We start from the raw sequence: 14,526 nt of genomic DNA on the forward strand, positions 1-14,526 counted from the left end.
GCTCCCGATCCCTCGCGTCAGTTCGTGGTGGAGGTGGACGCTTCAGAGGTGGGGGTAGGTGCGGTACTTTCCCAACGTTCCTCTTCTGACGACAAGATGCACCCTTGCGCGTTCCTTTCCCATCGGTTATCACCTGCGGAACGCAACTACGACATTGGCAACAGAGAGTTGTTGGCAGTGAAGTTAGCACTGGAGGAGTGGCGCCATTGGTTAGAGGGTTCGGGGGTACCTTTTATAGTTTGGACCGATCACAAGAATTTAGAATATATCAGAACCGCCAAGCGACTCAACTCCAGGCAGGCGCGGTGGGCACTCTTTTTCGGACGTTTTGACTTCTCTCTCTCGTATCGCCCGGGTTCCAAGAATGTCAAACCCGATTCCCTTTCTCGCATTTTTGACCATTCCGAACGCCCATCCACTCCCGAGTGCATCCTACCCGGGACCCTAGTGGTCTCCACACTCACATGGGAGGTTGAATCGAGGGTCAAAACGGCCTTAGAAGGGGTAACGCCTCCGCCCGGTTGCCCGCCTAATCGGTTGTTTGTGCCGGAGGGGTGTCGGTCCGATGTTATTCGGTGGGGGCATTGCTCCAACGTAGCGTGTCATCCAGGAGTCAGCCGCACTAGCTTTTGGTTAAGCAACGCTTTTGGTGGCCACTGATGGCTCGTGACATTCACAGTTTTGTCTTGGCTTGCTCGGTTTGTGCCACTGGGAAGACTTCTAATCGACCCCCAGATGGGTTACTCCAACCGCTGTCGGTCCCTTCGAGACCCTGGTCCCACATCGCGCTAGATTTTGTTACCGCCCTCCCGCCCTCCCAGGGCAAGACGGTTGTTTTGACCGTGGTGGACCGGTTCTCGAAGGCGGCTCATTTTATTCCCTTGCCTAAATTACCATCTGCCAAGGAGACAGCGGTAACTGTCGTGGATCACGTCTTTCGCTTACATGGCCTGCCGATGGACGTAGTTTCTGACAGGGGGCCCCAATTTGTGTCCAAGTTTTGGCAAGAGTTTTGTAGGTTACTGGGAGCGAGTGTCAGCCTGTCTTCAGGGTTTCATCCCCAGAGCAACGGTCAAACGGAGAGGGCCAACCAAGATTTGGAGAGAGTGTTGCGATGTTTGGTTTCTAAGAATCCCTCTTCCTGGAGTCAACAACTCTCTATGGTTGAGTACGCTCACAATTCGTTGCCAGTGGCAGCCACGGGTCTCTCTCCGTTTGAGTGTAGTTTAGGTTACCAGCCACCTATCTTTCCCAGTACGGAGTCCGAGGTCACTGTTCCCTCCGCTCACGCTTTCATCCAGAGGTGCCGTCACGCATGGAGCAGAGCCCGTGAGACTCTTCTCCGGGTGGGGGCGCACCAAGGCTAAGGCCGATCGCCACCGGTCGAAGCCTCCGGTATACGTCGTTGGCCAAAGAGTGTGGCTTTCTACTAAGAACATTCCACTCCGATCCGTTTCGAACAAGCTTGCCCCCAAATTTATCGGCCCGTTCAAAGTCACCAGGATCATTAGTCCGGTGGCGGTCCGGCTCAAGCTTCCTCCGGCGTATAGGAGAATTCATCCTACCTTTCATGTGTCTAAAATAAAACCTGTGTTTCAGGCACGCATTAACCCGCCGGTCCCGGTTCCCCCGCCGCCACGACTTGTTGATGGGGAACCCACCTTTTCTGTCAATCGTATTTTGGACTCTAGAAGGAGGGGACGCGGATTCCAGTACCTGGTGGACTGGGAGGGTTACGGCCCGGAGGAGAGAAGTTGGGTACCTGCTAGGGACATTCTGGATCACTCCCTTATCGATGATTTCAATCGACAGGTAATTCGCCTGGGAACGCCAAGAGGCGTTCCTAGGGGGGTATTGTCACGGTTCATGAATCCACTGCCTCCCTCTCTCTTTCTCTTTCTCTCTCTCTCTCTCTCTCTCTCTCTCTCTCTCTCTCTCTCTCTCTCTCTCTCTCTCTCTCTCTCTCTCTCTCTCTCTCTCTCTCTCGTGTTTGTGTGGGCGTGGTTCCCAATCTCGGCCTGATTGTTTGTGCCAGCTGGAATCACTTATCTTCCCTTTATATGTTCTGTAACCAGTGTTTCTTGTTGTCAGATCGTTGTTACTTCTCTGAGGTTGTGTCGTGTGTCCGTGCTCATCTCTCACCGCCCTTGTGTGAATTATCTGCTGTGCTTCCTCCTACCCATCCGGACACCCTCCCCTGGATTTCTCAGCACGCTATCATCGGAAGATGCGCCCTAGTCCCTGGGTCGGATTCCGTCTGAGTACAGTCTGTCTGTCCTGTTGCTGCTGTAAACTGTATTCATTAAACCATCGTTGCTTGCATATTGCATCCGCCTCTGTATTGTCACAATAATAGCTTGTTCCATGTGATTGTACTGCATTTGATGATTTGTTCTGCATATGAATCTCATTGTAAAACATTTTGTTTTGCATTACTGTTTCCATATGTGTTATGTACTAGCATGTAATACAACATTAGTCTCATTGCCTGATACCTCCTAATTGCAGTGTCAGGTGTAATCTATTCTTCATCATAGTAACCATATTTCTTCCATCATGTTCTATTCAATCTGCTCTGTTAACAGATCTGTAGGCCTAGGTGACATCATCAGTTGTTCTGCTTCTAGCGTCTCTGGGTCTTTGAAAAGTGCCACATAAGTCTGTTGTGGTGTTCTGATTATTATAATGATCATAATGAGGATGATTGTAATTATCATTATTAGGTAGAATGCATCTGTCACATCTGCTCCTGCTACGCCCTCTGGTGGTTGTCCGGTGTCTTCTTTACCTACAGTTCTTTCCTTGTGTTCTCTCTCTCCCTCTCCCTCTCTGTTTAATTGTGTGATTGGAGACAGGTGTGCTGGAGTCAGAGCAGATCCCTACCAGCTGCAACTCATCCATAAATTAAGATCTCTACATATACCCATTCCTGCCACTTCCACTCTGCCAGAATGTAATCTCTGCTCAATCAGTTATTTATCTAGCCTTTTGTCTTTTCACAAGATCCTGTTGCTCTGCTGTGCTTGTTTCCCTGCCTTAAACCATTGTTTGTTCTCTCCTTACAGTACCGCTCTGGCTCCTGTCTCCTGTTCCACATCTCACCACCTTGCTCTGGATTTCACTCCCCACCATTACCTTGGATTCCCTTCAGGACCTGTTTCCCTGTCCTGCTCAGGCAACTCCAACCTCATTCTACACTCCTGTTTTTTTGCACTCATCTGAGCTACCCCGGTTCTGCACTTCATATTTCTCTGTGTTCAATAAACACATTCATCCCGACTTCCTCTTCTGAGTCCGCTCTTGGGTCCCCCCCCTTCGCTCCTCGTAACAGCATCGTCTATGTTAATGTCTAAAGTGGAAGGACGGCTCTGTATCAGCAACTTTCAATATGTGCCAACCACACTGTTAGTTCCTGTTTCCACACACTGCTAGTCAGTTGATTTACTGTACAAGTCCTTTCCACTTCACTCTGTAAGTACGTGTGACAATATCTAATAACATTGTGTTTAATTTGATGTTTTTAGTAATAAACCATATATTGTGATAAAGATAGCGTTAAGGCCAACGATCCTATGGTCAGAATTAGAGGGGGAAATGTATTTAGAGCTATATATATAGATATGTATATATAATACCATTGTGTGCTAAGTATCAAGTGCAGTTATTCACCAGTTATAAAGTGTGTTTTAGTTGTCTACCGTTCTGTTTGTAAGACTGCATGGAGATGCAACAATGGCATTGAGAACAGCAGGAAGTGTGTTGATGGTCTTTATCTGGTCTGAGACAGGTATGGTCTCATTCCTAACCTTTCAGTAACCATCCTTTTCCTATCCTTTGCTATTCAATCTATAGACATTTCTAAACAATTCTAACAATTAACAATAAGTTGCTTCTCAATGTTCATTTGTTGTAAATTATTAATTTCCTTGTTAATATTTAGATTTGCTCCTCACACCTCACATATAGTATATGCTTGTGGTTTCCATTTGCTTATCTCTCCTCAACTGGTGAAAAAAAATTGGGTGTGGGCCAGGGGTTTCTTTAATGGTTCTTTAGTTGCCCTGTGATGTGTGACTGTGTTGCAGTGGTACTGGGTCAGAATGGCTGGAGGGTGACTTACAACCCTCAGATTATCTGTGCCTTGAAGAGGTCAACAGTGGATCTGTCCTGCTCTTATACATATCCCAGAGGTCATACAGTCACAGGGACATCATGGTTCTATAGATGGTCTGTTGTGAAACCTCAGAATGATGATCGTGTGGAGTACTATGGGGACAGAGTGAATGACTGCACCCTGAGAATCACAGACCTGAGAGAGAGTGACTCAGCTGAGTACGGGTTTACATTTAGGACTCAGATCATACAAGGTCATGTCTTTCAAAGTGTGAGAAGTGAGAGCTATTCTGGCAGTCCTGGAGTCAGGCTGTCCGTCACAGGTACACTATTTTGTAATACTTTATCAGTTACATTCAAGTCTTTGGAAATCTGTTTTAATTTGATATTATACAGTACATTAGGAATGACAGTCTGTATATAATATGGACGTCTTGTGTCATTTGCTTACAATGGTTGTTGGGTAAGTTGATAAGGTTATGTTTGTTTTTAATCACAGGCCTGGAGGCAAAATGTCAAACTATAGTGACAGAGGGACAGCCTGTGACACTGACCTGTAGCACCACCTGTACTCTGACTGACAACCCCAATCCCACCTACATCTGGAAGAAGAACAGACAACATCTCACAAACCCAAAGACCAAAAGTAACTACCTGTACCTAGACCCAGTCAGCAGTGAGGATACAGGCAGATACTCCTGTGCTGTAAACGGCCATGAGAATCTCCCCTCTGCTGAAGAGACTCTCACTGTCAGATGTGAGTACAATAAATATATATAATCTAACCAATTTAATTCTAGTATTATACTTTGGTTACACTGTGTGTTCATTTGTATGTCATTCCCAACACTAGATGGCCCAAAGAGAGTGTCAGTATCAGTCAGTCCTTCTGGTAAAATAGTGGAGGGCAGTTCAGTGACTCTGACCTGCAGCAGTGATGCCAACCCACCTGTGGACAAATACACCTGGTACAAGAAGAACGTAACCTCACCAAAAGCATCAGGACAGAGTTACAGCATCACTAACATCAGCTCTGAGGACAGTGGAGAATACTACTGTGAGGCTGAGAATACAATTGGAGCCCAGATATCTACACCTCAATTGATCATTGTAGCCGGTAAGATTGTGTTTTTATTTTAAATTTGAAGTTACACTATCAGATAACATTCATATAATTCTTTATGCTTCAGAGAAACAAGCTTCTGTGAAGAATGCATCGATAGGAATCATAGTGGTTGTTCTGGTTCTCATCCTCTTTCTCTCTGTCCTTATGTGGTTCAGGTGAGTGAATAATTTACCTCTTTTTTTACATTGTGTTTTTTATAATTGATCTTGATTGATTTGAATTGATTCATCCATTCATATGTTCATTCATTCTTTAATTTACAAAACAGGAAGAAGGCCTCCAAATCCACCTCCGACACAAGAGACAGAAGAGACACAGTAGACAATGGACAGGTGAGTGTTGGAATCAGTTGACTGAGAACTAAAGTGTCTTTGAAGAGATGGACTCAATGACTGTGGTATTACTTTGTTTTTCAACCCTCATGTTGTCTGTCCTCTCTCCTCATCAGCAAGACTCTAGTCCCGTGTATGACAACATCTCAGGCATGGCCATAACCCATACTGCAGCACCGACAGTGGACACAGACAACCAGGATAACGTTCAATACGCCAGCATTCAACACAGAAACCAGGAAGTGCCTGAATACTCCACTGCCCAACCGTCTCAACCCCAGAAACAGGAGGAGGAATACTCCACTGCCCAACCGTCTCAACCCCAGAAACAGGAGGAGGATGTCCAGTACGCTGCTGTGAAATTTAACCACACCAGTGCTGTTGACATGCCAGTAGAGACCACTGTGGTACAGTACACTGGAAACACCAGGTTTAGAGTGTAGCTGGTGAGACATACAAAAGTAAAGAGAAATAAGCCAATTGTTATGGACGAATTGTAGGGATATTTTCCAACTATCCTTCTTGTATAATATGTTTGCTCCAAAAATGCATTTCTTGTAGAACTTCACTGACATTTTGGTAGTTAGAAAGAGGCCTCATGAAGACAGGACGTCAGCTCTGCATCCCAATTTTAGTCCCTCAGTACTTCTAGTTGGTGTCAACCACAGACATCACATTATTATTATTTTGCACTGTCAGTAGGTCCCCTTCCACACCTGGTGACATTAATTTGCTACATCACTACACCCTAGTTACACCTCCACACCTGGTGACATTAACCAGGGTGTAGTGCTGTAGTAAATGAATGTCACCAGGTGTTGAGATGAGGTGTAACCAGGGTGTAGTGCTGTAGTAAATGAATGTCACCAGGTGTGAAGGTGGAGGTGTAACCATAATGTAGTAATGTAGTAAATGAATGTCACCAGGTGTGGAGGTGTAACCAGGGTGTAGTGATGTAGTAAACACTGTCTGTGTGGGTGGACCATTTCAGTTTGTCCGTGATGTGCACGGCGAGGAACTTAAAACTTTCTACCTTCTCCACTACTGTCCCGTCGATGTGGATAGGGGGCTGCTCCCTCGGCTGTTTCCTGAAATCCACGATCATCTCCTTTGTTTTGTTGACATTGAGTGTGAGGTTATTTTACTGACACCACACTCCGAGGGCCCTCACCTCCTCTCTGTAGGCAGTCTTGTCGTTGTTGGTAATCAAGCCTACCACTGTAGTGTCGTCTGCAAATTTGATGATTGAGTTGGATGCGTGCATGTCCATGCAGTCATGGGTGAACAGGGAGTACAGGAGAGGGCTGAGAACGCACCCTTGTGAGGCCCCAGTGTTGAGGATCAGTGGGGTGGAGATGTTGTTTTCTACAGGAAAACAACAACTTCTACAGGAAGTCCAGGACCCAGTTGCACAGGGCGGGGTCGAGACCCAGGGTCTCGAGCTTAATGACAAGTTTGGAGGGTACTATGGTGTTAAATGCTGAGCTTTAGTCGATGAACAGCATTCTTACATAGGTATTCCTCTTGTCCAGATGGGTTAGGACAGTGTGCAGTGTGAGTGAACATGCACACACACACACTAATGATTAATAGAATAGATCTACTGTACCTCCAGTGTTGAGGAAGGTGATTTTTCATTTCCCAGAGTACATGTCATAGTCCAACCTCTCCACCTCTCCTCCCCCTCAACTGGGCTTGGAGAAGCTAATCTCCAGACAATCTCTCATTTGCTTCTCAGGCATTGGGGGCTGGGCATTGGAGAAGTTGACTGTCTTTGTGGAGACATCAAGGTACACCTGCACAGCGACAGCCACAAACCTTGTTCACAATGTGTCACCTTGTCAACAGTACAGCACTAAATCAGCCATAAAATAAGTAATGGTGGACAAGTGCCAGGCGAATGGCATCATTTTCTTGAACGTACCCCAACTCCTAACTCAAAATAGATTGGAACATGCCTTTACACTTTGTAGTAAAGACGGTTATTCCCTAGCCTAGCACACACACAGACTCCATGGTAAATGAAATCATTATCAGGTGTAGGAGATTGTCTTTTAAGGGCCACTAAACACACCGATTGGCACGTGTGTTTTTCTGTTGCTCATTAGAAAAACAAGATTTCAGTCTTGGAGGTGTGTTTCATCCCTGTTTGGTTTTTGACGTTTGTCCCCCATGAGACACTGTAGGCACAGAATAAAATAACCATGATGATGTTTTTGCCAAGGATGTTTTAGTTTTACATCTAACTAAGGTGTTTGGTGCATTATTTCTCAAGTAAGAAAATGTGCAATGTTTTGTCTTATAAAAACAAAGTTGGAGGTGCTGGTCAGGTGTGTCTCACTGTCTATGCTATTGGATAAAGAGCCATCACTGCAGCTGTTCACCCCATGTTAGTGTGCAAATGGACATCATCAAATCAAAACCCAACCTTAATTTACCCGTTGTGATGCACAGATGTTCCAAACTCCGTTTTAGAAGAGACTGACTTTACGACCAAAATTAACCTATTTACACTTTGTAGTCAATTTTGACAGTAGAATAACTGTTTCTGACTTGAATCGATGCCACATAGTCCATTTTCAAAGGGATTTGTTGCTTTTTAAAGGCAGTCACTCTTTAATGTCTTCAAGGTACTTAATTATAACATTAATTGTGTGAACTACAGTACCTCAAACTTCACAGAGGGGTCAAGTGTAAGGCTTTTAGGCTTCATATACACCTTGTCTTTGTCACAGGACACAGTGCACTTGGCCATCTTCAGGATCTGTGCTGCCACTTGGGAAAAAAGGGGAATCCCAGTATTACACATACAATGAACATAGATAACTCTGGAATAGGATCAAATCTGATTTGTACGTACATTACTATACATTCATTTGTCCTTTATCAAGCCACAAAAGTAAGTGATCTATCCTATTATATATCAAAGGCTAATCCAAAATGAGAAGACATGGTCCCTTTGTCTGTTCATATGTGGCCGCCCTGATTCCTGTACCTTTTTCCTTGATGCACTGACCGCTGTCATCACTGCCCTCGTTCTCCTTACTGGAAAAACGTCACATTCTTCTCAGGGATCTGGGCATAGATCTGAAGCTAGCAGAGTCAATACTGTGAGTGTTTGTTTATTTTTAGTTCCCTCATATTAAGTTCATATCAAAGCAATCTGTTGTTACAGCCTGCCGGTCAAATTGACAGAGGGGTGGACATTCTGAACCTTGTTTGAGGTCAGTAGGTCACATGACCAAGGAGCTATTGAAATTAGAAACATTGAAAAACATTGAAAAATTGCATGAGATGAAAATAGACAAACTAAAGGGTCTGCAATGTGTAGGGCCGCTGAGTGTACATTCTTTAAAGTCAGTATGACCAAGGAGCTATTGAAATTATGAATTTTAAAACATTTATGTAAAACCGTGTGAGATGAAAATGGACAAACTAAAGGGTGTGCAATGTGTAGGCCCACTGAGTGGACATTCTGAACCTTGTTTGAGTCAAATAGGTCACATGACCAAGGAGCTATTGAAATTCGAATGTAGAAAAAGTTCAAACATTGTTTACGCTCCCTAACTAATTAATCTAGGAATACAAAATTCTGCTTGCTCACATTTCCACATGTTTATTAGCTTTGGAAAGCGAATGAATGTCCAAATCGTGAAAATAAGACCTGTGCAATGTTGTGCGCAATTTGTCCAAAATCATGACACTTATTTGGAGTCTGTGGCTCAAGTGGTTTGAAAGCGCGAATATCCGTCGAATATCCAATTTAAAACTGGCTTTACCTCGGTGGAGAACCGATTAACTTTCTTGTTCACTAATACTTCAAGTTACTTGAAGTCACGAGGTTAAAATCAAAATTGAAAGTTATTTTATGCACTATACAGGGCGCAACCATCTGGGCTCAACATAACATATTAGCACGGATTTTCCATAATAACCGAAATAAAAAAAGACACTGTAGCACGATTTCAGAGTGTGGAATCTCAGAATCCTCGTTCCCCTGAGTCACGAACTGTCACTTCAACAGGACAGGTGAGCAATCAAAGTTTCTGAAATAAGAGTCATACAAGTATGATCACGCTTCAATCAATATAGGTCGACCTAATTTTCTGAATAATGACGGAAAAAACACTGATTTTGGAGGGTCTGCCAGACGACCTAGACAAAATTAGATCCAAGTTGGATTTGTACTTCAAAAACAAAAGGAGGTCTGGAGGAGAGGTATTACAAATTCAAGACTATCCTGGGGACAAGAAGAAGGCTCTGCTCGTTTACCTCGAAGATGCATGTAATTATAAAAATATTTTGAAATCAAAATATTTACATACTGTCAATTTAGACACATAATCTGATTGTGAATAAATTAGCTTAATTATACAGTTTATCTATTGTGCTCAGGCCTATACCTGAAGTATTGTGATAAACAGTTAATGTAAAGTATTTTGACAAACATCTGAGGCACCAAGATTGTGTTCAGTAATGTAATGTCTTAGGAGCCAAAACAGCAGAATCTGGTTTTGTACAATGGGTTAATTAGGCAGAGACTACATATACTGTACCTAATGATGGTATTTTATCATTTCCCCAGCTCTGCAGAAAGTGTTGGCTAAAAGAGATCATAAGATAGATTTAAAAAACCCCATTGGGGTGGTTGAGCTTCAAGTGAAACTGAAAGAGAATGGCGGTGAAACAAAAGTGAAGAATGTTAAACCACCTCTCTTACCAAAAAGAGACAATCTGACTCTTGTGGGAAAATCTGCACTCAACACCGAAGAGAAGGTGATTCTTTGTTTATTTGTTATATTGCATCAAGTTTGCCATATTACAATATTTTGACATGTGTTTTTCTGTTCCTGTCCTTATCTGTGATGTAGCAGCCAGTGTCAGACAGTCAAGCAGGTAAGACTGATATTCATAAAGACACTTATTCATCAATGTATAACATCAGTAAGGGAATCATATTCATGTTAATGCTCTCTCTCTCTGTGTGTGTGTGTGTGTGTGTGTGTGTGTGTGTGTGTGTGTGTGTGTGTGTGTGTGTGTGTGTGTGTGTGTTTCTGTTTATTTTTCAGATTCAGTGGAGGATAAGGATATTAAAGCAAACACACATACACTGCTTGTTAGAACCACAAAGGAACTTGAAAAGGAGCTCCTTAAATTGTATTTTGACCAGTTTGCATCGGAAGAAGAAGGGGCCAGCATTACAAGACATGGCAAGAATAGCTGGATCCTCAAACTGTCCTTTCAGTCAGGTAAGGAGTTTTTTTTTACATAGATTTATATAATTTAAATATTCTTTCCTCAAATTAATATTATATGATGTACTGTATATGATTTACTGTATTATTAACCACACACTTGGATTTATTTTACTGTAATCAGTGTACATTTCCACTTTGTACCTGTTGGAATAAACACTGTAATTAGATCTGCCATACTTGTTTATCATTCAGAAGTTACTTTGCTATGACTGTAAAATGGAATGTCTCATCACAGCTGGGAATAGGGGTCATGAGGAAATGCTTCCTTCCCAGTCACAAGAACACAATGGCTGCTATTTGAGTCTTTGCATTTGAGAGAATTTACATTGTTACATTACATGTCATCTACTTATATCCACAGGTGAACATCATATGAGTTTATTTCTTGAGTCTGTTTGGACAATCATGCCCACCAATAAATAATTTACCTCCTGTCAGATGCAGAGAAAGTCTTTGCCAAGAAGGAGCATCAGTATGGCATTTCTGTGGAGATGTACAATGAGACTGCTGTGGAAGGGAAACTGGACAACAGGCGCTTCGTCCTGACTGGGTTTAATGAGAGCTGCAAGTGCGACATCATCTCTCTGTTCATCGGCAGCTGCAGCCAAGGGGCTGAGCATACCTGGGAGACCCTGGACGATGGAGACAGAGTAGTGGTCAGTTTCAAACAGAACATTGGTGGGTCCACAGATACATCAAAAACATGTATACACAATATCTCTAATATTATGCCATTAAGTGACCAAAAAACAGCATACGATACTAATCTAACTATTAACATTTTATGTTATGCAGACATAAAGTCCTTCCTTAGGAAATGTTCATCAAAAAAGTACCAGGGCATGGAGATCGGGGTGTGTTGTTTAGAGCTGACAGACTCTGTGCTTGTCCAGGGGGACATGAGCCAAATCAAAGGAGGAGTGGAGGAGGCCCTCAATCTCTACTTCTCCAGCAAAAGGAGCAAAGGAGGAGATATCAAGTCCCAGATCTGGGTTACCAAGGGCAAGAGCATGGTCATCACCTTTGAAGACTGTCATGGTAGGCCCCTTTTCAATTACATTATCCTCTAGAAATAGCATGACGTTTTAAGCTAACCTGTTCAGTAAATAATTCTGCCCTCTGTTCACCTTATTTCAGTTGCCTATCAGGTTGCGGAACACAAGCATCATTTCGGTGGGGTGGACCTCATAGCTCAGCTATTCTACTCCAGTCTGCAGAAGGCGTTAACAGGGCAAACAGCCCTCCAATCAGACATCCCTTCTAACATAGCCCTTTGTCTCAGTTCAGCACTTTTCGACTTCATTAAATGTGATGAAGCCCGCAAGCAGGATTTAACAACTGGACTACGTAAGGTCAATGCTAGCGTCTCCTTCAATATGATCACAGAACCCCCACAGATGGAGCTGGATATGACCATGGAGAAGGAGTCCTTGGGCATGCTCAGACTGGGCCCTAAATGGGGAAGAATTGCCCAGAGAGAGGCTCTGGCCTTGCTAGAGAAATACAAAGAGGTTCAGCTGCCCACAACGGTGGAGGTCTGGGAAAGGGTTGAGAATAGTTGTCTTGGTCTCAAATCCTCTGATGCCAGCATCTCTTACAAGAAGAGCAATGGTGAGATTGTTGTGGTAGGAGTGCAGAATGAGGTGAAGACCCTTGTGGAGAAGATTGAGCACATGGTGAAGAAGGTCAGTGATGAGCTTCAGATGGAGAGGAACACAATAGTAAGAAAAATCTCACTGGACTCCAAAGAAAAGTTTGAGATCATCTGGGATCTTGTCTCTGGCAAACTAGTGGACGTGGAGTTTTCCAAAGATGAAGAAAGCTTCATCATATGTCTAAAGGGTTTGGAGAACAAGGTGAGTACCGCAGAAGGTGTTGTCCATGAGGCAATGGGGAATGTTGAAACCAGACTTCTTAATAATGTATCAGTGCCTTTGATGGAGTTCTTGAAATCTCTGGACCTGAAAAAGTTTGAGAGGAAGCATTTTGCCCAGAACCACATATCGTCTGTATTCCTCCTTAGTGATGGTTCCATCCAGATCCTTGCAGAAAGAGCTGACATCCAGAGAGCTGAAGACACATTACATGAGGTCATCAAAGAGGAAGTCATCAAACTCACACCAGACCAAGCCCATGTGACCAATGGCAAACAATGGGCACAGTTCTTTGCCATACTTAATGGAGAACTCAAATTCACCAAGAACAACCACAATGTCAGCATCTCCGTAACACAGGAGAAGATTGGAGTCTGTGGATTCTCCAGTGTGGTGGCAGATGTGGCAGGGAAGTTGAGGGGATACCTGGACAACAAGAAGCCGGAAACAGTGGATGTCTCTCTCAAATCAGTCCAGGAAGTAGAGTTTGTGGCCTCTTGCATGAACCTCTCAGAGGTCCCTGAAATCAAGGCTCTGGGCGTGACTATACTGCCATGCAAAACACTAGGATCTCCTTGTCTGAAGATCACGGCAGCGAGTGATAAAATCAAAGAGGCCGTAGATGTAGTGAAACAGCAGGTCAGTACAATTACAATGGAGAGGTACACATACTCCAAGGCCGGGGAGTCCAAAGTCCTAGAGAAAAACCAAGCGGATCTGCAGGCCAAGTTCAAGGATTTAGGGTGCAAACTCTACCTATCACCAGTGATTACCCACTGTCAGAAATACAGATACAACATTGAAGGTTGCGTCACTTTAACTGTTGGTCACGGTAACATCTCCCAACATGCTGCAGATGCTTTGATCTGCCCTCTGAGCAGCAGTCTGTCCTTTGATACTCCGATCGCTAAGCAGTTCCTTCAGATTGGTGGGCCTGATATCAGGAAGGTGTTTGACAAGTTCCTGAAGGAGAGGCAGACTCTACAGCCAGGAGATGTGGTCTTGTCCAACCCAGGCACCCTTGGAGCTCAGCACCTCATCTATGCAGTGCTTCCAGTATGGGGGAAGGACACCTCAACTCTTAGAAATATCAGTCTACAGTCGACGGTCCAGGACAGTTTACTGAAAGCAGACATTAAGAAGTGCGTCTCCATATGGATGCCAGCGATGGGGTGCGGTACCTTTGGTTTTCCCGTCACAGAGAGCTGTGCAGCAGTTATCAAGGGCGTCCTCGGTTTCATTAAACAGAAACCCCAACACCTAAGGAACATATTTGTGATAGACTCTGATGCCAAGATAGTGGGGGAGTTCCAGTCAGCCATTGAAGGAGAGGTAAGTCCGCTTCTCAACATTCCATTCGATGTTTAGTGTTCGTTTATAATGCCACCTGGCTATATCTGTGATTAACATACCATGTCAAACCTTGGTACATGCTTAGGTTTGATTAAGGAGGAAATGTGCAGTGTTATTGTAAATGGGGTCAAGTATTCCCGTTGAAAGTCAAACCTCTTGTCCTACTTCATTCAACAGGGTTATCGTCGACAACAAATAAACTGGATAATGTTGTGTGTTTTAATTCTGTAATGTATTGATTGTTGCTGCGTACTTTTTGAAGAATGTCTTCGGTGGGGTAATTGTTCCATTTGAATTAGATCTGCTTTCTTAATTTTTCTTCTTTTAACAGTGATTATTAGTGGAGTGTCAGTGTTCCTGAAGAAGGGAGACATCACCAAAAAGACAGTGGATGTCATAGTGAATTCCAACAACCATCATCTGAATCTTAATTCTGGCAAGTGTGTTTAATTGTTTTTAATGACATGTTT

The 14,526-nt window shown here is 43.6% G+C and overlaps 2 protein-coding genes across 5 annotated transcripts; both read left to right on the top strand.

Annotated features, from left to right (window-relative positions):
• The first annotated feature begins 3,384 nt into the window (after positions 1-3,384).
• LOC112246712 (B-cell receptor CD22) lies at positions 3,385-6,498 on the top strand. 3 transcript variants are annotated; one of them, XM_024415212.2, is made up of 8 exons: positions 3,385-3,475; positions 3,714-3,787; positions 4,086-4,436; positions 4,613-4,870; positions 4,967-5,230; positions 5,304-5,394; positions 5,508-5,571; positions 5,688-6,498. In XM_024415212.2, the coding sequence occupies exons 2-8, from the start codon at positions 3,733-3,735 to the stop codon at positions 6,012-6,014; spliced, it is 1,410 nt and encodes a 469-aa protein (XP_024270980.1). In that variant the 5' UTR covers positions 3,385-3,475; positions 3,714-3,732; the 3' UTR covers positions 6,015-6,498. The 3 variants fall into 3 exon arrangements, with proteins under 3 accessions (XP_024270980.1, XP_024270977.1, XP_024270978.1); XM_024415209.2 differs by having other exon boundaries at positions 3,386-3,471; XM_024415210.2 differs by lacking the exon at positions 3,385-3,475 and having other exon boundaries at positions 3,478-3,787.
• A 2,622-nt stretch (positions 6,499-9,120) lies between these two features.
• Positions 9,121-14,508, top strand: LOC112246717. 2 transcript variants are annotated; one of them, XM_024415218.2, is made up of 8 exons: positions 9,121-9,856; positions 10,157-10,347; positions 10,443-10,467; positions 10,641-10,820; positions 11,268-11,507; positions 11,625-11,867; positions 11,967-14,035; positions 14,388-14,508. In XM_024415218.2, exons 1-8 carry the CDS (start codon positions 9,685-9,687, stop codon positions 14,388-14,390), a joined length of 3,123 nt encoding a protein of 1,040 aa, XP_024270986.2. In that variant the 5' UTR covers positions 9,121-9,684; the 3' UTR covers positions 14,391-14,508. The 2 variants fall into 2 exon arrangements, with proteins under 2 accessions (XP_024270986.2, XP_024270985.2); XM_024415217.2 differs by having other exon boundaries at positions 11,967-14,500.
• Positions 14,509-14,526: the final 18 nt, after the last annotated feature.

This window comes from Oncorhynchus tshawytscha, linkage group LG03, assembly GCF_018296145.1.
Source record: "Oncorhynchus tshawytscha isolate Ot180627B linkage group LG03, Otsh_v2.0, whole genome shotgun sequence".
NCBI classification, from domain to species: Eukaryota; Metazoa; Chordata; class Actinopteri; order Salmoniformes; family Salmonidae; genus Oncorhynchus; species Oncorhynchus tshawytscha.

Coding starts and splice junctions, on each gene's coding strand:
- LOC112246712 (XM_024415212.2), top strand. CDS start 3,733: ATGGCATTGAGAACAGCAGGAAGTGTGTTGATGGTCTTTATCTGGTCT. Junction 5,395..5,507: donor TCTGTCCTTATGTGGTTCAG/GTGAGTGAATAA, acceptor TTTACAAAACAG/GAAGAAGGCCTCCAAATCCA. Junction 5,572..5,687: donor ACACAGTAGACAATGGACAG/GTGAGTGTTGGA, acceptor TCTCCTCATCAG/CAAGACTCTAGTCCCGTGTA.
- LOC112246717 (XM_024415217.2), top strand. CDS start 9,685: ATGACGGAAAAAACACTGATTTTGGAGGGTCTGCCAGACGACCTAGAC. Junction 10,348..10,442: donor CACTCAACACCGAAGAGAAG/GTGATTCTTTGT, acceptor TCTGTGATGTAG/CAGCCAGTGTCAGACAGTCA. Junction 10,468..10,640: donor AGTGTCAGACAGTCAAGCAG/GTAAGACTGATA, acceptor TTTATTTTTCAG/ATTCAGTGGAGGATAAGGAT.